Here is a 26,084-nt window from a genome sequence, read left to right as displayed (position 1 = left end):
AATGAACTTACTTTGGCTCAGTTTGTTCATTTGGCTATAATGTGGTGTACTATGACATGAAATGTGTATGAAACAGCTGCTTAGAGTAGTTGGAAAGAAGAAAAGAGGAAGGAATTGGGGACCCAACAGGTCCCACTTCCTTAGTTTGATGCAAATCACAAGTATTCATAAGTGGATTTTTTTTTCTTACAAAGTAGTTACTGGGTTAAATTATAAGTTGGTCTAGAAAGTAAACCACGCTTTCTAAATTGTTTATAGGTGAATCTTTAAGCAACTTGTTTCTAAGTTTAAACTACCTTGTGATGACTCTCAGTTCAGGAAAATATATATTTGATTCAGAATAATTAAGATTTCCAGATCCTACTGGACTGTTACAAGGAAGTTCCATGGGTCGACCTACATGGTTCTCAGATTTAGCTGTGTAAGGAATCCCAGCATATGGACCCCAGCATAGTGCTTCCAGGTGCCTTCTAGGTTAGCCAGCTATAGGGTGGTGCCATGGTTTTTATTTTCTTTTCCTTGAAGTTTCTCTTGCTAATGTTGCTGGCTTGAGGGTTATACTTCAGGAATCACTGACTTAGAATAGCTGAGTCTTTGCATTGTAGATATTTGATTTTTATGTACTAGTGAACAGAGTTTCTTTCTAACTCATCTTTTCTTGGTGATAGTTTTGTCTTAGCGCAGTGATCCTGTAGTGTATATGCTGATTAAACAAGTAGAGCCTGGGGGTAGTTCTATGTTTCAATGTAGAAAGTGTTACAGAGCAGTATAAAGAGACTATTACAGTGCCTTCATTTGCTTTATATTCTTAGTCCTCCCTCCCTCCCTCCCTCCCTCCCTCCCTCCCCCTTACCCCCTCCCCTCCCCCCCCCTCCCCTCTTTCAGGAACTTCTGACCAAAGAACTGGTCTGGCTTTGAAATCCTGATACATTTCTTGAGGTTGTTGCACCTCTTCCCCCACAGTGAATACAGTTCTTATTGTAGCGATCCTTTTCACTTTAAAAATGTTGGTTTCTCAGGTTAATAAGGTTTGGGCAGTTATATTCATGTTAGTAATAGTTCACAATTCCAAGTACCCACATAAAGGCACACACAACCAACAAAAAAGCTGGGCAGTGGTGGCGCACGCCTTTAATCCCAACACTTGGGAGGCAGAGGCAGGTGGATTTCTGAGTTTGAGGCCAGCCTGATCTACAAAGTGAGTTCCAGGACAGCCAGGGCTACACCAGGGATTGATGCCCTCTACTGGCCTCTGTGGACACTGCACAGACACATACGATACACCCATACACAAAATATAAGTAACAACGAAAAATATGTATAACAGAAAAAGAAGGAATTACCAGATATAAGCTAATCAAGTATCCTCAGTTCAAAACTTTTTATTATATACTGGACCTGATATTTCAGTATCTTCTACATTTCTAAATTAAGAGAATGAGGTGGAAATATTTTAAACAGTTAGAAATAGCTTTAAGTTATAATTAAAAGCAAATCAAACCTGGTTTTTTACTTAAAGGAGAATGAACTGGGGCTGAGGCTAAAATCAGTGCCAGAGTGGAATTTGCCACGTGCAAAAGCATCTGTCTGGGTCAAGCCCCCAACCCCCAAATTGAAAAAGATGGATGGGCCAGAGGCAACTAACTAGCATCGTTTGACAGGGTGTTCTGAGGGAATTTAGGTATATCTTTTGCCATAATATAGGCTTGCCAGATAATACAGAATTAATGATTTCCAGCCAGTATGAAGGCTTACATTGTGGAATGGTTCATCTGAAAGTTCTTTTTGTTAGACTTTTATAGTGGAATGATTGTCTTCATTTAGCTACTGCCTGTTTTAAGGTTTGAATGAGCTCAAGTCTATCTGTTGATTTGGACTTGAACCTTACGGAGTTCCCACATGGTTTCTGATGCTCTTATTGCTCTTTACCTGGGCTTGGCTTTTTACTTGATTTAATTTTATTGTCAAGGAACTGTATGCGATTATAATTATTTGAACTATTTCTCCTTTAAGTTGGATTTTTTAAAAAATCCTCTAGTTCTTTACAGTAGTGATTGAGTTCTTGGCACTGTATCATTGTCTGAATATCTTTTGTGAGGTGATCTTTAATAGTAAAAACCTGGAAACCTTTTAAGCTAGCTAGCTAGATTTCTTCTTCTTCTTCTTTTTTTTTTTAAATTCTAGACAGGCTCTCTTTATGTAGCTCGGACTGTTTTATAATTCAGTATGTATATGAGGTTGGCCTCAGGCTCATAGATACCTGCCTCCCAAGTGTTGAGTTTAAAGGCATGTGCCACTATGTCTGGCTAAGTTTTCATCTTAACCAAAAAAGGATGACTTGATAGGATTGTTGAAACCCTGCTCAGTTTCATAGAAGCAGTGGAGAGTGTGTGACCATGTAGTTTCAAGGTGTTTAAGGTAAAATGGGACATACTTACTAGTGAGTTCATTAGGAAATTATGCCATCTATTTACATGAGTTCTTTGAAGGATGGGAGTATAGACAGAAGCACATACGTGTACAGTTGAGTAGAAAAGTATTTCAACCATACAGTGACCCTCACTCATGTCTTGCTTATATGATGGCATCTGTTTTTGAGTATCCTAAAGAGTAAGCAATATTTTGTTGACTTACATACTAGTATTTGATGTCTGTAATTCAGCAATGGTCAGTGTTTCAAGTTTACTATTAAATTTGAGCTAGATAAATATATTAAGCTGGAGTACATCTGAAAATTAAGGCAAAATTTGAAGTAGACTTTAAATATTTATTTTAGGTTTCCTTATTTGTCCTGGTTAAACTGATAAATGTAATTATTCTCTTTTCTTTTATGTAGGGTAAACTTGATGATTACCAGGAACGAATGAATAAAGGGGAAAGGCTCAATCAAGACCAGCTGGTAATGATGTTACATTTAATAAAGGCTCAGTGCTTGTTATTTTAAAAGTTTTTTTGTGGTTGTGTTTCTAATAACAGTGTGCTCTGATTTGTCATTTCAGGATGCCGTATCTAAGTACCAGGAAGTCACAAATAATTTGGAGTTTGCAAAGGAATTACAGAGGAGTTTCATGGCATTAAGTCAAGATGTAAGTAAAAAATACTGTGTAAAATATAAAAATTAAGTTAGTGGAAACTATTTGGAGTTAGTCTGTACATTACTGTTGATGAGTTCTCTGCCAGGTGTGGAAATTGGATTAAATCATTTCTTATTAATTTGCCAATTCTGTGTAACTGAAAACACTGATTTTGGGAAGGACTGAGTTAAATAAAATACCAGAAGGAGACCTGTCATCTTATGATAATTTAAAAATAATACATGCGGGAAATACCAGGTTAGCTTTGATTTGGTAAAGTGAAAAACCCTTTTTATGTGATGAGAGACAATTCCAAGAGGAATTAGGAGACTAAGCTCTGATTACTGATTCAGGAATGGGACTCACTTGGGTTAAGTGATTGACTATTACTTAGGTAATTGTGTAACCTTGGCCAAGTTACCTAGGTTTGCTGTTCTTTAAAAAAAAAAAAGATTTATTTATTTATTTATTTATTTATTTATTTATTTATTTTATACAAGTACACTGTAACTGTCTTCAGACACTCCAGAAGAAGGAGTGAGATCTCATTATGAATGGTTGTGAGCCACCATGTGGTTGCTGGGAATTGAACTCAGGACCTTTAGAAGAGCAGTTAGTGCTCTTAACCTCTGAGCCATCTCTCCAGCTCCCTGCTGTTTTTATATTAAATTTTCACATGAAAATAAAAAAGCAAGGGAGAAAGAGACAAGACCATCACAGCACCTTAGTTTTCTAATCTACAAAGTAATAATGTTCTCTTTTTATAAAGTTATGCTTATTTGATACATATTTCTAGCACTTTGTTTTATTATCACATCTTAAAATTGAGTGTAGAAGGTATAGTTTGGTAATTGGGTTTTTAACCAGTGCTTTAGTTTGTTTTATGCCTTAGTCACTGTTCAGTTGTGATGAGGCACCATGACCAAGGCAACTCATCAAAGACAGTATTTAATAATTGAAGCTTGTTTAAAGTTTTAGGGATTTAGTCAATTACCATGGCTGGGAGTACTGGAAAAGTTCTACATCTGGCTCCACAGGGTCAGAGAGAGAACTGGGCCTGGCTTGGCCATTTGAAACCTCAAAGGCTACACTTAACTCCATTATGGCCATATGCCTTTATCCTTCGCACTTGATAACTGAGCATTCAAATATATGAGCTGATGGGAGCTGCCACAATGCCTCTGTAATAGAATATCAGAGATTGGACAATCTGTAATGAAGAAAAATGTATTTCTCTGAGACACTGGAAGTTCAAGACCAAGGCATTGGCATTTGGTGCGGGTCTATCACAAGATAGAAGAGGGAAGAACAAAGAGTGTGATCCTATTTCCACGAACAGTTGTCATAGCAACAATAACTAGTTCATCAGGGTGGTGCTCTTTGGACCCAAGTAATTGGTTAAAGACTTTATCTCTCAGCACTTGAATTTAGGTCTTTAAATTTCCAATACAGGAATACTAGGTATGAGGTTACACAGAAACCATACTAACCAAGTGGGAGATACTTGGCTTAGGTCAGCACTTTAAGCTTGATGGACCCTTCTTTCTCCTTCTCACACTTCCTATTCTTTTTTTTTTTTTTTTTTTTTTTTTTTAAAGATTTATTTATTTTTACTATATGTAAGTACACTGTAGCTGCTTTCAGACACTCCAGAAGAGGGTGCCAGATCTCATTACAGATGGTTGTGAGCCACCATGTGGTTGCTGGGATTTGAACTTTGGACCTTCGGAAGAGCAGTCGGGTGCTCTTACCCACTGAGCCATCTCACCAGCCCCTTCCTATTCTTTATACAGTTTACTTTTTAAAAAGATGTTATGCAGTTAATTTACTCTGATCCTTTGATATATTTTTCACAATAAGTAGATATCTTTTTTATTTTGTATCAAATGGTAGCTTTAGCTTAGTTCTAATCTACCTTATTCATACCTTCGCTACTTAAGTTGATATGTCTCTCATATTTATTATAAAAGAAGACTTTGGGCTAGGGAGATTGCTGAGTTGGTTAAAGTGAGGACCTGAATTAGATCCCAAGAACCCATATGCAAGCCAGGTGTGGAGGCACTTGGTTATAATCTCAGCTCTAAGGAGATGAAGAAAGGCAGATCTCTGGGGCCAGGGAGAGACCCTGTCTCAAAAAGGTACCTGAGGTGTATGGTATCTAAGGAAGGATGTCTGATATCTTCCTGCCTCCAGATGTATGTGTTTGCATGTGTCCACATGTGTACATGTTGTATGCACACTGAAGCACATGCAGTTACTTCTTTTGGATAGATATTTTTGTTTTTGTTTTTTCTTCACATTCCTACTTCTCTTCCTGTTTGTGCCTCCAGCTACCTATGAAAGACCTTCCTCATTTAAACTACTTCTCCCAACATTGAAAAGCTCATCCATTTCAGTAGACGACATTTCCACCTTGTAAGCTTACTTGCCCATCCTAAATTAGACTTTAGCCCTGTTTATATGTTTATTGCTGTAATATCATTTACCTCCTCTGCTGCCAATATAAACTGTTATTAAAATGTTCATTATTTCTTCATTCCTCTCTTTAAGTTTTAAAAATTTTAAAAAGATTTCTGTTTTATGGGTATTTTTCCTACATGTGTGTCTATATACCACATGTGTGCATATCTTTGGAGACCAGAAAAAGGCTCAGATTCCCTGGAACTGGAATTAATTGTACTGTTGGGAATACATACTATGGATGCTGGGAATTGAACATGGGTCCTCTAGAAGAGTAGCCAGTGCTCTTTGAACCCTGAGCCAACTCTGCAATCCCCAAACTATAGGTTTTGTATGTCTATCTCCATTTTGTTTTTTGTGTCAGTTTATCTTAATTAAGCTGGAGATGGTTGGAAAGGATGAAAGAAAACAGTGCCATGACTCTTAAAAAGACCTTTCTCTATCCCTAAGCTGATGCTAATATGGAAGAGAAGGAAAGAAATACTTGACTTTGATGCTGTCCTTTTAGCCTTTTAAGGGAAAAGATGGGGGAACTGAGGGGAAAAAAAGACATCCTTCATTGAACTTACATGGTCTCCTTTTCTTTGTCAGTATTCTTCATTCATGAAGACCTTTTTTTTTTTTTTTTTTTTTTTTGGTTTTTCGAGACAGGGTTTCTCTGTATAGCCCTGGCTGCCCTGAAACTCACTTTGTAGACCAGGCTAGCCTCGAACTCAGAAATCCGCCTGCCTCTACCTCCCGAGTGCTAGGATTAAAGGCGTGTGCCACCACGCCCGGCTTATGAAGACAATTTTATTTATTATTTTTCAAGTTCTGAACTCCTTTCTGATGTCATGAGTGATGTTTGCCGCAAGGAGTCAGTGGTGGATGTTTGGCTTGTTCTTGCATAGAATGTTCTTAAGTTGGACACTGTCTTGGGTTTATGTTCTTTGACAGATTCAGAAAACAATAAAGAAGACAGCACGTCGGGAACAGCTTATGAGAGAAGAAGCAGAACAGAAGCGCTTAAAAACTGTACTTGAGTTACAGTATGTATTGGATAAGCTGGGAGATGATGATGTGAGAACAGATCTGAAACAAGGTTTGAGTGGAGTGCCAATATTGTCTGAGGAGGAGTTGTCATTGCTGGATGAGTTCTACAAGCTCGTAGATCCTGAGCGTGACATGAGTTTAAGGTATGATGGTGTCTGGGAACAGAATCTTAAGAAATATTGCTCATTGGCAGTTGGAAGGTAGTTAATGTTTTCTTTGTTATTGCAAGGTTAAATGAGCAGTATGAACATGCCTCAATTCACTTGTGGGATTTGCTGGAAGGGAAAGAAAAGCCTGTGTGTGGAACAACCTGTGAGTATCACAGATAATTCTGAGTTTATAGCTAGGAATCTTTAAAATACTTTTCTGTTTAAGGCATTTTGCAAGTATATAAACAACAGTTTGCATTTATTTTTATGCATTCTTTTTTTGGCATGCCTTAGTGACATTCTTTGTTGCTTTTTATACTTGATACCTTCTTGGGACAAGATTTGTAGATGGCTTTTCTTCTGCCATGAAATACTTATTGCTTATCCTGTCAGCTTGTACAGCAGTTATACCAGGGAAGTTATAGAGCCTCAGCCTAAGTCCAGTCTGTTACGTTTTATTGTGTAATTTTGTTAATTTTTTATCTTGATATCCCTTCTGGTAGACTAAAATTAGTGAGCATGTACTGCCTTTTTATATTGTTTTAATTGACTATTTTTAAAGATTATTTATAAGCTGGGTGTGGTGGTGTGCACCTTTAATCCCAGCACTTGGGAGGCAAAGGCAGAGGATCTCTTGTTTGAGGCCAGCCTGGTCTACAGTCAGTTGGAGTAAAGCCAGAACTACACAGAATCACCGTCCTAAAAACTAGAGAGAGAGAGATTTATTTCTAATTATTTGTGTGTGTTGTGTGTGTGTATCTATATGAATATACATATATTGTGTGTGTTGTGTGTGTGTGTATCTATATGAATATACATGTGAGTACAGGTATCTGAGAAGACCGTTAGAGAGCATCAGATCCCTTGGATCTGCAGTTAGATGTTTGGGAGCCAACCCATGTGAACTTTGCTCTTCTAATCCCTGAACCTCTTCTCTAGTGCCCACCACATGCTAACACATACAGTATGCTCAACACAAGTTTTTATTGAGTGAATAATCTTAGGTTTATTCCCTCCTTATTTGCTTAGTATAGTAGTTTAGATAGATTCCTTTTTCATTCCTATCATATTGTAATTTGTTTTATGTATGTGTGTGTGTGGTTGTTTTACTAACATGACTACGTTTTCTTACTGCTTTTGTAGAATATTAATTTTTTTCAAATTTTTATTAAAATTTTTTTTCAAATCAAATTGTCAGTGTAACATTGTATTCTCCATTTTTTTAGATAAAGCTCTAAAGGAAATTGTTGAGCGTGTTTTCCAGTCAAACTACTTTGATAGCACTCACAATCATCAAAATGGGTTGTGTGAGGAGGAAGAGGCGGCTTCAGCGCCCACAGTGGAGGACCAGGTAGCTGAAGCTGGTGAGTATTTGGGTGGATATAAGGATTAGTTTTGGTTCTGGCCTTAGTTTCTTTTTCCTTTCTCATTCATATGTATGTATATATGTAAAATCTGTATACTCAAATACCCTTTGAACATGGCAAAGTACATTCAGCAATCTGAAGTATTCAGAACCCATCATGTATCTTACAGGCCTTGATCACAGGTAAATTAGTAACTCTCTTGCCTACTTAGTATTGTTGGATAAGGAGTATGGGTTAGGGGCAGTTGTAAGGATTTTTGTCTGACTTGTTTTACTTCTCACCATACCAACATATAGTATGATAACTATATTGGAAGCATATATATGGAACTTCTAGAGATCTGTCTGCCTCTGCCTACTGAGTGTTAAGTTACATTTCTTCTTTAAGGCTGTGTATAGAACTCTATGGCTTGAACTGTAAACTCCTTATCCGCTAGGGAGTTTTGCAGTTGATGTTTAGCATCTTAATGAAACACAGGTGTGACTAGACAGCCTGAGTACTTTCATAATTAATAAGTTGATGAATAAAATTGAAAACAGATACTACAAAAATTTTGTGATATTTTATAAAGTATAAGTTCAGAGCTGGATTGCTTAAGGTAAAAACATACAACACCAGCTATCTAACTTGGGGTAATTACTGCAAACTTTTAAAGCCCAAGTTTCCATTTAGTGTGTGAGGGGTGTATTCAGTAAGGCACATGGTACTCACTACTATCGGAGTGCTACTATGCTGAAGCCAGAAGGGAAGACTGCTTATTGGTGGAATATAGGTAAAGCATTTTACTAAGTGTTAGTTAAGTTTAAAGGTGTGCATCAAGTTGGGCATAGTGGCACATGCCTTTACAGTCTCAGTACACAGGAGGCAGAGGTAGGAAGAGCTCCTGAGTGTGTGGCCTGTCTGCTCTACAGAGTGAGTTTCTCCAATTTAGAAGGTTTTTATTTTCATCATGCCTGCCATAGGAAACTACTGTTAATGCTGAAATGACTCCTTCATTCTGGAACCAAGTAAAGAAACTTAGAAGTGTAGTTACTGACTATAAAAATGGGAAAGGAGAAGAATTTATCAGTAATATATTCTGATTATGTGATTGTATAATGATAATGTCACTTTAGTGTTTAAGTAGAATTGATACCATTAAAACACTCACTTATATGTGGGTATCATTTACAAGCAGAATTTTCTTTTTCTGTTGTTTGTTTTCAAGACAGGGTTTCTCTGTGTAATAACCCTGGCTGTTTTAGAACTCACTTTGAAGTCTAGCCTGGCCTCAAACTCACAGAGATCCTCCTGCTTCTGCCTCCCGAGTGCTGGGATTCAAGGCTTGTGCCACCATCAGACTGGCTGCAGACTTTTTTCTTAAAAAGCAGTTTTAGGTTCATAGTTAAATGAACATAAGAGGGGTTAAGAACACTGTTTACTCCTGCTGAGGACCAGGGTTTGATTTTAGCAATCTACAGAATGGCTCTCAACTGTCTGTAAGGGCATTTGCCACCCTCTTCTGGCCTGTGTGGACACACTACGAATGCCTGGTACACAGGCATGCATATATGCATAACATCATTTATATAACAAAGTTTTTTAATTGCTACCCATCTTTCCTTTTCAATTGTATAGCTTCCTTATTGCAGCATTCCTGTTAGAGGTGCATTTGTTACAGTTGATAAGCCTAATATATTTTCACCTAAGTGTGTATGTGTGTGTTTCCCCTTTGGTTTCTTGTACATTCTGTAGATTTTCTACGGTTTTAATTTCCTTGACCTAAATAAATCTTTTCTGCTCTATTTCCTTTTTAACTTTAGAACCTGAGCCAGCGGAAGAATACACAGAGCAAAGTGAGGTTGAATCAACAGAGGTATGATTTCTTAAAAGAGTTTAGTACTGCCTTCACTTTTCTACCTTCCCAGCAGATACCACAGTGTGTGCCTTTTCTTCTTAGTATGTCAATAGGCAGTTCATGGCAGAAACACAGTTCAGCAGTGGTGAGAAGGAGCAAGTGGATGAGTGGACAGTTGAAACAGTTGAGGTAAAAGTTCTTTTGACTTTAGTGATTTCTACCTGTCCTGAGGGGAAAAAATAGGTGGTTGGTTTTTTTAATTGACACAATGATTATAATAAATACATATCACATAATTAATATTTAATGTTTGGGAAGCAGTCATGAAAATAGTATTTTCTTTTTTCTCTATTTTAGGTTGTAAACTCACTCCAGCAGCAACCTCAGGCTGCGTCCCCTTCAGTCCCAGAGCCCCACTCTTTGACTCCAGTGGCTCAGTCAGATCCACTTGTGAGAAGGCAGCGTGTACAAGATCTTATGGCACAAATGCAAGGGCCCTATAATTTCATACAGGTAGGTATATTTTAGTAAAGCACCATTGATAGTAAATTTAAATGTATGTTGTTTGATGTAATTCAGTTATATCCTGACTTGTAGGATTCAATGTTGGATTTTGAAAATCAGACGCTTGATCCTGCCATTGTATCCGCACAGCCTATGAACCCTACCCAGAACATGGATATGCCTCAGCTGGTTTGCCCTCAGGGTTAGTAATGATGATTTTAAAAGTTAATTTTTTTAGAAAAAAAAATTGTGTGTTCATGTATTTTCATATTTGGCATATGTATGTTGTCTGAACAACTTAGTACACGAGTACCCGGTCTCCTCCTATGTGGTTTCCGAGGAGCAAACTTGTGTCATTAGGCTTGGTGGGGCATGCTGCTTTTTTGTACATTCTGGACCACCTTCCACAGTCTGTTTTTAGCCCCTCCTAGCTCAGCAATATTTTTTATGAGAGGGAATAGAAGATGCAGTATAATCTTCAGAGGTTTTGAAAGTTAATTTTGCTCATTTTTAATGCTTTATTTTGAGTCTTGAATTTGATGTGATATCTTGTCTACTTTTATCATTTCTTGTAACATTTTTATTGGCATAGATAAATAGAATTGATGACTTCTCAAGCTGAACACAGCAGCATCTAAATGTACAGTTACCAGTGCTGTAGAGATCTACACACTATGTATGGTTTTTTTTTTTCCAGTTATGAATTACCCTCTTCACCTCCATGTAACAACCACTCTGTTCTGATACTTTTTTTTTTTAAAGATTTATTTATTTTATATAAATACACTGTCTTCAGACACAACAGAAGAGGGCACTGGGTCCCATTACAGACGGTTGTTAGGAGTTGAACTCAGGACTAATTGAGGAGCATCTTAACTGCTGAGCCATCTCTCCAACCCTCAAAATTCTTTTTTAAAAGTTTGATTATGTGTATGAGTCTGTGGGTCTATGCATGTGAGTTCGGGTCTTGGAGGTTATAGGATGATTCCTTAGCCCTGGAGTTTTAAGTGTTGTGAGCTGCCCATGTACTCTTAAATGCTGAGCCTCAATTCCAAAAATCTGAAGAATAAAAATATTAGATGTTGCTTGTGTGGACGCTTGCAGCTTGAGGGAGAATTTATGATCCTCCTATGCAGGGGATGCCTGAGAGGAAGAGATGAACACGACATCCAGTTCTTTATCATTGAAGCAGCAGCGTGTTGTATTGAGTGGCTCTCTATAGGACCATTAGCAATTTTGATCTTGCTCTTTACACCAGAACATATCAAAGTAGTGTAAGAAACACAGAATCTAATGTTTGGGTGCCTGCAGAGGCCAGAGAGGGTGTTGACCACCTGAAGTTACAAGTTGTTGAGAGCCCACCTGCCGTGGGTGCTGAAAGCCAAATTCTGGTCCTTTGGAAGAGGAGTGAGTGCTCTTACCTGCTGGGCCGTCCTTCCAGGACCAGAGTTTGAGGTTACTGGGTATTTGAAATCTGGCCATAACAACCAGGAAATCCCAACTTCCAGACCACGTGGGATTGATTGTGTTACTTTCAGAGATAGAATTTCTCAAAAGTAACTGGCACTGGTTATTATTACCTGTTATTCTTATTGATTACTTTTGTTAGTGGCACTGTATTCTATCTTCCATACACACAATAAAGCAGCTATGAGTCAACTGTAATCACTGCAATTAAACTCTATTTTCCTGCTATGAAAATGTTCATTAATCACTTATAGAAATTTGCCTATTACACTTATGTATAATTTAGATAATATTTGAGAGATTGGATTTTCTCTGAAGAAATTTCATTTTGTGTAACAGTTTTCTTAATATTGTAGTTCATTCTGAATCTAGACTTGCCCAATCTAATCAAGTTCCTGTACAACCAGAAGCCACACAGGTAAGAATGAGTAAGAGTATTATTCAGTAGGTTTGTTAGTTAAGATTCTTTCTTAGTCAGTGGTGCATTTGATCACTTTTCAAGTGTTCAGATACAAACTCATTGGCAATAGCACTTTTATTTCCATGCTTGCTTTGCTTTTTCTTTGGTAACTAAAATTTTTCATGCTTAGACCCTGTCTAGGAACTTTTTTCCCCCCCAACATTCTTGTATTAAAACAAAACAATTGTCTGTATTTAAAACAATTATTTTCCAAATTAGGGCTTAATACTTATTAGACAAAGGTTTAATTTAATTTTGAGATTTAAATGTCAATATAGTTTACAATTGTTAAGTAATTGTTTTGAGGAAAAGCCTAAACATGTAACCCTTACCTTATTGGCCTGGAATTTGCTATATAGAACTTGAAGTCACAGAGACCTGCCACCCCTTGCTCCCTGGCCCCCCCACCCCCACCCTTGTGCTGGGATTGAAGGTGTATGCCACCTATCCAGCAAGTAATGTATACAATCTTACAGATTCAAAATGAAAAAAGAAATTCTCTTTCCCTTAACAAACATGTCTTCTTTGCATCTGTATTAGGGTTGGTATAATTTGTCTTTAATTTTGTTAGAAGAAAATAAGGTTTGAGGTCTTTATTTCTGTATAGGTTCCTTTGGTTTCATCCACAAGTGAGGGGTATACAGCATCTCAGCCCTTGTACCAGCCATCTCATGCTACGGAGCAGCGGCCGCAGAAAGAGCCAATGGATCAGATTCAGGTAAGTTCTGTTACCAAGCATCAGTTGGCATGGTACTTTATAAATGTGAATCTTTTTGTACCTATTTTACTTTCATAAAAATTATATTTATTAACGTATATAAGCTAGAAGTAGCGTACCACTAAAGTACATTTGTTTGTTTGCTTTGTGTTTAGGCAACAATATCTTTGAATACAGACCAGACTACAGCATCCTCATCCCTTCCTGCTGCTTCTCAGCCTCAAGTGTTCCAGGCTGGGACAAGTAAACCTTTGCACAGCAGTGGAATCAATGTAAATGCAGCTCCATTCCAGTCCATGCAAACGGTGAGCACTTAGCATTTTCTAGTGTGTATGAATCTCAAAACGGAGCTGAGCTAGGGCTTATGTGTTATTTTTATTGATCACTAAACTATGTTTCTTAGGCTTTTTAGTAGTATATTTGAGCCTTATGAGACTCATTTATATTTTTTAGCTTTACTCCAAAGGTTAGAAGATTTAACAAAGTATAATCAAGACAAAAGAGAGCCAGAGAGGGAGATCAGTGGGAAGGGGTCTGCTACCAAGTCTGATATCCTAAGTTTAATCCTTGGAACTCACGTGGAAGAAGAAATCTGAATTCTGAAAGTTGTCCTCTGACTTCTACATGTGCAGTGTATGCACATAAAACACACACTACATCTTTAAAACAAAAACAAAAAGTATAATATTGTACTTGTGGAGTTATAACCTAGTTATATAATTGTTGACATTCTGCTCTTTTAGCTTAATGTTTACTGAAATGTTTGAAAGTAAGATTTAGATGTTATATACTTCACTGGTTTATCAATAATTATCTTTAAATTGTATAATTTCTAGAAAAAGTATTATAACCTAGAATACAGTTGAATTAGTACACAAAAGAATGCCTGAAGGATTAAGCACTTAAGACTTTTTTCATTAATATATTAATAAGAGTAAAATTTAAGTGAGTTAACATGGTATCATCAAGAAGTCAGTGATAGACATGAAAGCCATTTGTTTGTGATGTGTGTGTCTTGATTGTGGGGGGTTAAGTTATATTTGAAGGGAAGGCTGAACTGAGATATTGAAGTCTAAACCCAAAATAAAGGCATGAACCAATTATCCATTTACTTGGTTTGCTACAGGTGTTCAATATGAATGCTCCAGTCCCTCCTGCTAATGAACCAGAAACGTTAAAACAACAGAGTCAGTACCAGGCCACTTATAACCAGAGTTTTTCCAGTCAGCCTCACCAAGTGGAACAAACAGAGCTTCAACAAGACCAACTGCAAACGGGTAAGAAGGCCAGGGTAACTTTCTTTTCAGTCCTTAAACTTCCCATGTATGCCCTACTTTCAAATTCGTTGCCTATTTTTTCGTTTGAATTGTTGTTAAACATATGTGTTCCTAACCTCATTAGTCTGTATCATGTTAATTGTGTGTATGTTTTAGGGATGACCATTTGGTATTGGACCGTTGATTGCTGTGCTCTTTGCTGAGGAAGACTACTTCTGTTCTCACTATTCCTTGGTTCCCTCTAGCTCTTGTCTAGGTTGAGGCCTCATGGGTGTCTTCCCCCCCCTTCTCCTTATGATACCTCTTTATGATACCTTTGCTCAGGTCATATTAAGGCATTCATGTTGGTGACACTTCATACTTGTAGCTTCTGATGCTTCTAGGAGACAAAATATTACAGCAAAGTGCATGTTCTTCTGTCTCAGCAGTCTTACCTCCCCTTCTGCAATGATCCTGAACCTTAGCAGCCAGGGGAGTTGTTTTGTAGATGAATCCCTTGGGACTGTTCTACATTTTCATTGGTTGTGGTTTTCTTTAATGGTCTCCATGGGAAAGAGAAGGAAGTTTCCTTGTTAAGGGTGAGGACTATACTTGTCTGGCTAGACCCTGAGAAAGGAGATTTTCAGTCTTTAAAATTTTAGTTACTATGTTGTGTGTGTATGTTTGAAAGAGAGAGGGAGAGGGAACTGTGTTGGGTATGCATGCCACAGCTGCGCTTCTGTACCAAGTTCCTTTATCTGCTCAACCATCTTATCCTTTTTGTGACAGCATTAGGGCAGCTTACATTTTATTTAGAGTGGCTGTCTCCAAGAGGTTCTTTTAGTAGTATACTAGTTAATGTTACAATTTTTCTGGAATTGAATTTGTTACTGAATTATAGAAACAAAATTTTAACTGTTCATTGTTTATATAGCTTATGCCATGATACTGCCAGTAGGAGTTAATTCTTAACGGTGCAGTAATGTTGGGGAAAACACATACATGAATTATAATTGGTTAGACCAAGTTGAAATCCTTTTTGGCCTGTAGGTAATAATTTAAAATGTTTTCATACACACATTACACACTAATACACACATGCAAAACCCTCATACTCATAAAAAATTAAAGGCCTCGTAAAAAACAAAGTAAACCTTTAATTTGTTGATGTATACATTTGTTCCACAGCAAGTATGTGGCATCCAGAGGATGCTTTGGAGTCGGTTCTACATCAGTGAGGGTCACAGGCTTGCAGTTTCTTGAATTTATTCATTTTTACTTGTTGCTTTTTGACTTTCATGTCTATATTCAAATGCCACCTCATAAATATTTATTTTCATCACTCCAAATATAGCTTACTCATGGTCACTCATTCTATGCCTCATCTTTTTTTAGAGTAGTAAAGTGTCTATGTGGAAAAGACAGGTAATTTGTTTCTAGCAAACTGCTTGGTATGTTTGTAGCCTTGCATTAATTTGAATAAAATCTGATTAGTTAATAACTTGTTTCTACATGGAAACAACAAAGAATCTGGGAAAAGAATCCCTTTTTCTTTCCCTTTCCTGTGCCATTCTTTTCTCTTGTTTGAGACAGGGTCTGACCATGCCTGGTACTTGCTGTGCAAAACGGGCTGGCCTGGAATACACTGGTCTTAATTCTGGGTCGGAAGGCATGCCTAATGTGTGCCTTCTTAGAACTAGCCCTTCCAGTAGGTTGAATGTCAGTGTGAGTACTTGTAGTGGGTAGGGGAGGAATAGGGACTTTGTTATAATTTCCTATTACTATGCAAATTTATTCAAATAACTGAACTTTAAGAATAGAGTGCAGGAGCTAGGCAGTGGTGGAACATGTCTTTAATCCCAGCATTCAGGAGGCAGAGGCAGGTGGATCTCTGAGTTTGAGGCCAGTCTGGTCTTCAGAGTTAATTTCAGGACAGTCAGGGCTACACAGAAACTGTCTTGAAAAACAAACCGAAAGAAAGAAAGAATAGAGTGCAGAACATTTCGTATAGTTCAGGAAGTATGTGGGAGAAGGAATGGTGATGAATTTTTTGTTTATGTATATATAAACTTTTTAAACTTTTAACAGTGGTTGGCACTTACCATGGATCCCAGGACCAGCCTCATCAAGTGCCTGGTAACCACCAGCAACCCCCACAGCAGAACACTGGCTTTCCACGTAGCAGTCAGCCTTATTACAACAGTCGTGGGGTATCTCGAGGAGGGTCTCGTGGTGCCAGAGGCTTGATGAATGGATACAGGGGCCCTGCCAATGGATTTAGAGGTAAGCAAATAATAAGGCAACTTCTGATGAATTTTGCAGTTTCAAGTCTTTCCTGACTTGTAAAATGAGAAGTGTGTCTCAGAATTTTGGGAACGAATTACTTCTCTGCATTAATATATCTATTTTAAACATTTACGTGTGTGCTGAATGCATGTCACCCAAGACTGAGATGCTTCTGTCTGTATCCTGAGTGCTGGGATCAAAGGCCTGGGCCATCTTATTGCCTGACTTATTTTAACAGTTTTTTAAATGAAAAAACTGGGAGAGAAAAGTTTGAGTTGCTATCCATGGATTGGCTTGTCTGAGTTAACAGTTTGTTTAAAGACTTTTTGTGTGTACACCCTGAGCTCTGAGGTGGACAAAAAGTGCCACCCTCTAAGACAGATGGTATTAGGTACTGATAAACAGATTGCATGAAGGCAGGGAATTAACAGTAGTTTTAATTACCAGTGTGGCTGTTTTTTTACTCTTCCCTTTAAGAAACCAGAGTCCTTATAAGGAAAATAATTATTTTCTCATTCTGCCTTCTAGGAGGATATGATGGTTACCGCCCTTCATTCTCGAACACTCCAAACAGTGGTTATTCACAGTCTCAGTTCACTGCTCCCCGGGACTACTCTGGTTACCAGCGGGTACGTAAATAGAGGTTAACTGATTGATTTGGGGTTAATTTTGTGGTGTCTAACAAGCATTGTTATAAAATATGACTTTGGGCAGTTTGCTTGTTTTTGTTGTTTTTCTTTAAACATTTATTATAGACAGCAACTTAATGTAGTTTGCTTAAAGTGACCTTCAAAATGGAACTATGTTGTATATGTTCTTAAGCTTCAGGGAAGCTCAGTAACTTAGCTGTAATACACTGCTATCTAGAAGGAGTTATCTATTCTGCTAGTGCTAAGCTGTCAGACTAGATATAGTTAACCAAAACTACCTTTCCTTTCACAACTAACTAGCTTGTCTTTCAGGATGGATATCAGCAGAATTTCAAGCGAGGCTCTGGGCAGAGTGGACCACGGGGAGCCCCACGAGGTAATATATTGTGGTGGTGATCCTAGCTCCTATGTGGAGCTTCTGTTCTGGCCTTGGAAGAACTGTTCATAGTCCGCATGTAGGTTACATGTTAGGAATACATTTATCTTTTCCAGACTTGTTGCTAAAGATTAAATGAAATGCTCTGTTTCTAAAATTTCATCTTGAATCCAAATTTTAATTTTTGAATGACTTTCCCTGCTGTTGTCTTCAAAATCAGAACATTTTCTCTGCCTCAGAAAAGCGTTTTTCCAACTGGAAATTTATTTTTCAGGTCTTAAAACCTGCTAAATGTTTTTAGGAAGTACCTACTGAAACTTTTTGTAAGACATTTTTGGAACGAGCTTGAACATTTATATAAATTTATTACCCTCTTTGATTTTTGAAACATGCATATTATATTTAGGCTGAGAAGCCCTTCAAATGGCCAGATAAGCCACAGTTTTAGCTAGAGAACCATTTAGAATTGACATAACTAATCTAAACTTGAACACTTTTAGGACCAATGTTAGTGTTCTAAATACCAACATATTTCTGATGTTTAAACAGATCTCCCAAATTCTTAGGACCTTGATGTCATTAAAATTTAGAATGACAAGCTTAAGAGGCTTTAGTTTCATTTGTTTTTCAAGTAATGAAAAATAATTTCTTACATGGGCAGATAGTTAATTTGTTGAACAATTACAGGTAGCATTTCATGTAATCTGATGTTCTAAATGGTTCTCTTATTGAAGGAGGTTAAAGAATTAGGTTTCTTACAGTTTTTGGCTGGCCATGACATGTATAAAATGTATATTAAGGAGGAATTATAAAGTACTTTAATTTGAATGCTAGTGGCAATTGATCATTAAGAAAGTACTTTAAAGCAAAAGGTTAATGGGTCATCTGGGAAAAATACTGAAGTATCAAAGGTATTTGCATGTGAATGTGGGTTATGTTCTTCTATCCCACCTTGTAGCATATTCTATGAAAGTTGAGTTAAATGATAGCTAAAATATCTGTTTCAACAGCATGTAAAAAGTTATTTTAACTGTTACAAGTCATTATACAATTTTGAATGTTCTGTAGTTTCTTTTTAACAGTTTAGGTACAAAGGTCTGTTTTCATTCTGGTGCTTTTTATTAATTTTGATAGTATGATGTCACTTCCTATTGAAATGTAAGCTAGCGTGTACCTTAGAATGTGAGCTCCATGAGAGCAGGTACCTTGTTTGTCTTCACTGCTGTATCTATTCCCAACGCCTCATGACAGTGCCTGGCACATAGTAGGCACTCAATAAATACTTGTTGAATGAATGAATGAATGAGTACTGGTGGAATACTCCCATTAGCTCTACTCTTCTTTTAGCCTAGAGAACATGAGCAAATTTGCACATGACAACTCCAAGGACAGGTGAAACTTGAACACTGAAGAATTGGCCTCTTAAGCCTAATAATGTGCTGACAAGCTGCCCACATGCTTCTTGACTTCAGATGAAAGTCTGCTTGAAGGCAAAACAAATAATACTTGAAAGAAAAATCAAATGCCATTTTTGTCTTCTAGGTCGTGGAGGGCCCCCAAGACCCAACAGAGGGATGCCGCAAATGAACACTCAGCAAGTGAATTAATGTGATACACAGGATTATGTTTAATCGCCAAAAACACACTGGCCAGTGTACCATAATATGTTACCAGAAGAGTTATTATCTATTTGTTCTCCCTTTCAGGAAACTTATTGTAAAGGGACTGTTTTCATCCCATAAAGACAGGACTGCAATTGTCAGCTTTACATTACCTGGATATGGAAGGAAACTATTTTTATTCTGCATGTTCTGTCCTAAGCGTCATCTTGAGCCTTGCACACAATACAATACTCAGATTCCTCACCCTTGCTTAGGAGTAAAACATTATATACTTATGGGGTGATAATATCTCCATAGTTAGTTGAAGTGGCTTGGAAAAAAAATGCAAGATTGAATTTTTGACCTTGGATAAAATCTACAATCAGCCCTAGAACTATTCAGTGGTAATTGACAAAGTTAAAGCATTTTCTTTGAAAGGAAGATGGAAGGAGTGGAGTGTGGTTTAGCAAAACTGCATTTCATAGCTTTCCCATTAAATTGGAGCACCGACAGATTAAAAGCATACCAAATTATGCATGGGTCCTTACTCACACAAGTGAGGCTGGCTACCAGCCTTGACATAGCACTCACTAGTCTTCTGGCCAAACGACTGTGATTAAAACACATGTAAATTGCTCTTTAGTAGTGGATACTGTGTAAGACAAAGCCAAATTGCAAATCAGGCTTTGATTGGCTCTTCTGGAAAATATGCATCAAATATGGGGGATAATCTGGATGGGCTGCTGCTGTGCTCAATGTGAACTATTTAGATACCTTTGGAACACTTAACAGTTTCTCTGAACAATGACTTACATGGGGATTGGTCCTGTTTGTCATTCCTCACCATAATTGCATTGTCATCACTAATCCTTGGATCTTGCTGTATTGTTACTCAAATTGGTAATAGGTACTGATGGAAATCGCTAATGGATGGATAATCATAACACTTTTGGTCACATGTTTTCTCCTGCAGCCTGAAAGTTCTTAAAGAAAAAGATATCAAATGCCTGCTGCTACCACCCTTTTAAATTGCTATCTTTAGAAAAGCACCGGTATGTGTTTTAGATTCATTTCCCTGTTTTAGGGAAATGACAGGCAGTAGTTTCAGTTCTGATGGCAAAACAAATAAAAACATGTTTCTAAAAGTTGTATCTTGAAACACTGGTGTTCAACAGCTAGCAGCTAAAGTAATTCAACCCATGCATTGCTAGTGTCACAGCCTTTGGTTATGTCTAGTAGCTGTTTCTGAAGTATTTTCATTTATCTTTTGTCAAATTTAACCCTGTTTGAATTCTCTCCTTTCCTCAAGGAGACACTTATGTTCAAAGTGTTGATTCTTTGCCTTAGGTGCATAGAGAGTAGACAGTTTGGAGATGGAAAGGTTAGCAGTGACTTAGCCATATGTTCTGTGTTGGAATTTGTGCTAGCAGTTTGAGCACTAGCTCTGCGTGCCTATGAACTGAATGCTGCTTGTCCCATTCCATTTTATGTCATGGAGAAATAATTCCACTTGGTAACACAAAGGCTAAGTTAATGTTATTTTCTGTACAGAAATTAAATTTTACTTTTAGCCTTTTGTAAACTTTTTTTTTTTTTTTCCAAGCCGGTATCAGCTACTCAAAACAATTCTCAGATATTCATCATTAGACAACTGGAGTTTTTGCTGGTTTTGTAGCCTACTAAAACTGCTGAGGCTGTTGAACATTCCACATTCAAAAGTTTTGTAGGGTGGTGGATAATGGGGAAGCTTCAATGTTTATTTTAAAATAAATAAAATAAGTTCTTGACTTTTCTCATGTGTGGTTATGGTACATCATATTGGAAGGGTTATCTGTTTACTTTTGCCAAGACTATTTTGCCAGCACCTACACTTGTGTGCTTTAAAAGACAACTACCTGGGATGTACCACAACCATATGTTAATTGTATTTTATTGGGATGGATAAAATGTTTGTGGTTTATTGGATAATCCCTAGATGGTGTGTTACGTGTGTAGAATATAATTTTATGATAGTAAGAAAGCAAAATTGAAGAAAATAAGTTTAGTATTGAATTTGAGTTCTGAAGTGAATTCAGGGAATGTCTCACGTTTCGGGCTTCTACCCAAAGTGTAGGGCAGAAGGTGTAAAAGTTGTTTGTAGTTTGACTTGTTTATTTTTTAAGTTGCTTATTCCTTTCAACAGCAACATATCATTAGCTGTCATTCTACCATTGCAGTTCTAGTGAGTTTTAACGTCTGCATTCAAGACTGTTTTAAAAGCAACCTCACTGGACAGAGAACTGCTAAAGTCTTTTCCTTAAGATCTGAGTCTTTGTTACTCAGTATCTTCTATAATATGCAAATGCTTGTCTAGAGGCAGAAGACCTTTTGTTTGGTCAAGTGTGTATTTTACCAGAGTACAGGGAACTGATGGTCCTACATGTCTCTTAGTGTAGTAAGACTATAAAATCTTTTGTACATGCACAATTCACAGTATGTTTAGATACCACGTGTATAATGCCCCCCCCTCCCCCAGGTAGCATGCCATTGATGACTTTTTGCTTAGGGCCATTTTATTACCAGGGCCTTAATATTCCTAAAAAGATGATTTTTTTTCATCCTTTCTCCTCTTTTGATCATTGTATCTTGATATTAAAAACATGACCTTCCAATGATTGTAGTAAATTAACTTCTATAGTTCTTTTGTCTCTATATGTATTCATATATATGCTATTGTATAGAGACTTCAAGGAGACATGGAGATGCATGCTTATTCTCAGGTTCATTCACTAAGGTGCTTGGCAGACAACCAGTTTCTAAGTGCAGAATGTAGTTAAGCAGCTTCATATATGTGCCAGGCAATTTGTTTTGTTAAATTTTCATCTACTTAAGGAAATAGGGTATTGTAGCTTAGGCTGATCATACCCTTCATTTCAACCTTAAGCTCTCAACCTGCATCCATCCGACTTGAGCTATTAAGTACTTTAGTTTTATCGAGTATAAGTTAACAGAAAAAGTAAATTAAGCTTTGCCTTTACTATTTTGAATTTATATACATTCTGGAAAAACTTAGAAACTGTTGTATATTTCATTAGATTAAATTATATGAAAATGTGATTGTTTATAGCAAAGCCTGTGAGTTGCATACACCCTAAGGAAAACTCCTTAAGTGCTCCTTGAAGAGAGAAGAAACAATTCTGGGTCTGGTCTTTTTAAGAACAAAGCTAGACTACTGTATGTTAGCACTGTACATTAATAGTCTGTTGTGAAGCTTGAGCAGTTTCCTGCATAGCCTTGATCCTTCACCGTTGGCATTGAAAATAGCAGTATCCCTGATGTACTTAAAACTTAAAGTCAGGTTTTGGTATATTTATTTGTAAGTCTTAATTTCCTCTAAATACTATATCTCTTTAGCGAGACAACCTGAAATTTATTAGCACATTTGGGTATCTCTTGCTTGGCATTATGGCCAGTGTTAACTATTCAGTGGTGAAAAAATTACCCCTCAAGACACTGGAGTGACCCCAGATGTGTGTAGTAAGTGGCATGGTTCAACTGTGTGGTTAATGATAAATATATGACTTAGTCGGTATGATCTGGAAAGACTTGATTGAAAGATAATTCAGCTGACATAAGGATGAGTGAGGAGTGGCAAACTGGATAAAAGAGTCAAGAGACCTGTATTCCAGTGACTCCTGTTTTGTTTAAGCATTAGCAAGATCTGTCTGGGGAAACTGGATAGGGCAGTTTTCTTCCATGTTTAGTTTTTGTCTCAACATTTGGAAGCTATTGAAGGTTTTAAAATGGTGTGTATTGTTTTTTTTTGGGGGGGGGGTGGCCAGAATAGTGGGTCATCTAATAAAACTGCCATTTAAAAGATCTTCACTGCAGTGTTTAGAACAAAAGTTTATGGGCAAATGTAATCCAGAAAGTGCATCATTCTTCAGCAGAAATTGAGGTGTAAGTTGGAAGTGGTGAAAGGATTTCAGATTCCCTGTCACCACGGAGTATCTTGTGCCTTCAAGGATGGTTTCATCTCTGGTTTTACTTAATCCAGGTGGCCAAATCCAGCCTAGCTGTTCTGAATATTAATTCTTTATAGTTACTTTGTCTATAAATACCTAAGTCCCAAGCCCCTCAAATTCAAAAGTCACACTAAAGTGCTTGAATATTAAATGGCCAGTGAAATGGCTCTGCAGCTATCATCACTTGAAGTCAACCCAGACCAGAGTTTTGACTCCTGGGACAAAGGTGGAGGAAGAGAATTGTCTCCAAAACCCTCTAAACCTGCAGGTGTGCAGTTCCATTCCCATACCCATCTTCTCAAGCACATTTGATATTCTACACTGAGAATATTCTACATCAACTATTTTCAGTCCAACTACTTGATAGGGGCAGTTGGCAGTAAGTTGGAAGCTGTCTTTGTTGTCTTTATATTCTTCAGTAAAATCACATGCTTCCACAGCATAGACAGCTCAGCCATCTAGCACTGGCTACCCTTCCCCTGCCCTACTACTTTATCATTCTAAATCTTGACTATCTTATGGCAGTTGCCCCCGTTTGCATCCTGACCTGGTGGTTTCAGATTTTGCAGTGACTAAGGTAATCATAGCCATCATCTCTGTTCCCAAAATTCCAGTTTTTTGTTTTCATTACAACGGAAATACCATATCTGGGCTACTTAAGCAGAATCGACTAGCCTTATTTGCCCATTTTTGTCCTCTTCCTATATTGGTTCCTTTAAAAAAAAAAAAGTCGAGTACTCACAAGGGTCATTATTTCTAAGTTTTGTGTTTTGCTTGTGTCACCACCACCTTATAGGACTTGTCTGCCCATTATAACAAAGTACTGGTAGTTTTATTTTCTTAAGTGCATTTAGAACCTTAGTATTAAGTCTAGGGCTGTATTGGTGACTTAAAACAATATGGCTAGGCATCATGAAGTCTTTAAAGTCCATTGAAATTTAGATTGATATTGAAGTTGGTGCGTAAATTTGGGGAAGGAATTCGTTTTAGATAACAGAACTTGTGCCCAAAAATATAGGATAAACCGATTTCACGTGGCTCATGCTAAAAGGAAAGCAGACATACTTACGGGTATCCTTGTGGATGTGGTTGGATGAGCTTTGAGACCCAATGTTGGGCTTTTAGTACACTTGGCATGAGTAAGAAAAGCCTGCAGAGTACCGCGGCCACGATCGTTGGTACAAAGTCTACAGACATTCTCAGACTGCTGCCGGATGGAGGTTCAAGTAAGATGAATTAAACAATTACTGGGCTAGTTTCATATAAAAGTAGGGAGGTCGATAAAACAACACCTACGCTAGCAACAGCTATTGCCTTGTACAACCCTGCTATAGAGGTTTTTTTCAACATAGCAACAGTGGACGAGTTCCTGTACCAGTGGCAACGGCAAATGCGAGACACCCGGATATCTAAACGATTACTTCCGCCTGTCATAGCCAGGTTACCCGCAGCAAATGGCGAAATGGCGGCCGGGAGTTAGTGCGCAAGCGTAGCGGAGATCCGCGGCGTGTTCTTACGTCATCACTAAGCGTCGAAGCCATGGAAGGTCCCATAGCTGTAGTGGTCCCCTCCCTTCTGAGCACTTGCCCACGTGCTGTCTGCCACTTAAGCGGATTCACGTGCAGCGGCGGCCCCGGCGTAGCTCAGCTGTGTAGAATTTTCTCCAGCAGATTGGTCAGCCTGGGTAGCAACTCGGTGTCTTCACGTGCTTCCGTTGTGCAGCTGCCTGGTGTCGGCCGGAGCAGGGCGCAGGTACTCTTTGCAAGGGACTGGGTCGGATGTTGAGATGTGCGTTTGGGTCTTTCACTGGCCGGTAGGGCTGGCTCGAGTACGGAAGCTTCTGTACCGGCTGGTGCCTGTATCTTCGGACTCTTCGCCTGGACTGCCCTACAGACAGACGTTCCTGGTCCGGGATACTCTGACATGCGGGGCTGGCTTCTCGAGCGCTTTCCGGGAGTGTGGCTCCTTCCCACACTCGGGCTTCTTCTCTCTCTTTGAGAGAATGGGTTGGTGTCAAAACTATTTTCTGAGAAACTCGGCTCCTCGTAGCAGTGGTAGGCTTTGAACTAACGCGGTTTAGTCCCAGATATTCTGCTCTTAAATACTGCAGTATGCCAGTTTATTTGCACTATTTAGCTGTCTCAGTCAGGACATTTGACAGTGCACCTCGTGATGCTTAGTACCCGGTGCTGTGTGTACAAGAATGGATACAGCCGAATGAAAATGACTTGTCGATCAGGTTGTGGTGGCGTATACCGTTAATTCCAGCGCTTGGAAGGTGGAGCCTGGAGTATTTTTTGGAGCTCGAGGCCAGTCTGGTCTGCATAGTGAGACTGTTTGAAAAAACAAAACAAAGCAAACAACAACAACAACAAAACCCAATACGATTCATCTTATTTTCTCTTTCCAATAATGCTTTCCTTATGTATTAAACGTTTCTTGGAACCAGTAATTTTAGATCGTTATCAGATCCCTCACTCTGGCCATTAATTTTACATTAGTTTTGTGTGTAGTTGTATTTCATCTACTTTTAAAAGTACTTTTTAGAATTAAAGCTTGTACTCAGGGGCCTTACCTGTTAATTCTAAGACTCTCCTATTATAACAAAAAATAAGACTCCCCCCCCCCCCCCCCCCCAAGACAGGGTTTCTCTGTATAGCCCTGGCTGTCCTGGAACTCACTCTGTAGACCAGTCTGGCCTCTAACTCAGAAATCCGCCTGCTTCTGCCTCCCAAGTGCTGGGATTAAAGGCGTGGGCCACCACTGCCTGACAAGATAAGACTTTTAACAATTAAGCTGGACTCGTTAACATTAGGTACCCATTCATTTTTTGTAGGTGTTTA

General features: G+C 38.1%; 2 protein-coding genes across 9 annotated transcripts in view; both read left to right on the top strand.

Moving 5' to 3' along the window:
• Positions 1–23,097, top strand: part of Caprin1 (cell cycle associated protein 1) — a 34,725-nt gene extending 11,628 nt beyond the window's left edge. For 2 of the 6 annotated variants that reach the window (NM_016739.3, NM_001111289.1), the window contains 17 exons: positions 2,837–2,899; positions 3,000–3,086; positions 6,471–6,709; positions 6,796–6,878; positions 7,942–8,079; positions 9,885–9,937; positions 10,022–10,108; positions 10,277–10,432; positions 10,517–10,625; positions 12,247–12,308; positions 12,958–13,068; positions 13,224–13,373; positions 14,195–14,345; positions 16,413–16,607; positions 17,139–17,239; positions 17,573–17,636; positions 19,179–23,097. In NM_016739.3, the coding sequence (NP_058019.2) occupies positions 2,837–2,899; positions 3,000–3,086; positions 6,471–6,709; positions 6,796–6,878; positions 7,942–8,079; positions 9,885–9,937; positions 10,022–10,108; positions 10,277–10,432; positions 10,517–10,625; positions 12,247–12,308; positions 12,958–13,068; positions 13,224–13,373; positions 14,195–14,345; positions 16,413–16,607; positions 17,139–17,239; positions 17,573–17,636; positions 19,179–19,243 (1,914 nt within the window). In that variant the 3' untranslated portion in view covers positions 19,244–23,097. Of the gene's footprint in view, positions 1–2,836; positions 2,900–2,999; positions 3,087–6,470; positions 6,710–6,795; positions 6,879–7,941; positions 8,080–9,884; positions 9,938–10,021; positions 10,109–10,276; positions 10,433–10,516; positions 10,626–12,246; positions 12,309–12,957; positions 13,069–13,223; positions 13,374–14,194; positions 14,346–16,412; positions 16,608–17,138; positions 17,240–17,572; positions 18,936–19,178 lie in introns of those variants that run through there. The other 4 variants (NM_001111291.1, NM_001111292.1, NM_001111290.1 and 1 more) reach the window with 3 other exon arrangements.
• The window catches only part of Nat10 (N-acetyltransferase 10), a 41,697-nt gene continuing 38,700 nt past the window's right edge, over positions 23,088–26,084 (top strand). For 2 of the 3 annotated variants that reach the window (XR_374547.4, XM_006500455.4), the window contains exon 1: positions 23,088–24,993. The gene's annotated coding sequence lies outside the window, so the exon portion shown is untranslated. The remainder of the gene's footprint in view (positions 24,994–26,084) is intronic. The other variant, NM_153126.3, reaches the window with a different exon arrangement.

Source organism: Mus musculus, chromosome 2 (assembly GCF_000001635.26).
Source record: "Mus musculus strain C57BL/6J chromosome 2, GRCm38.p6 C57BL/6J".
Lineage (NCBI taxonomy): Eukaryota > Metazoa > Chordata > Mammalia > Rodentia > Muridae > Mus > Mus musculus.
The sequence above is the reverse complement of the archived record's forward strand: the minus strand, read 5'-3'. Positions and strand labels throughout refer to the sequence as shown.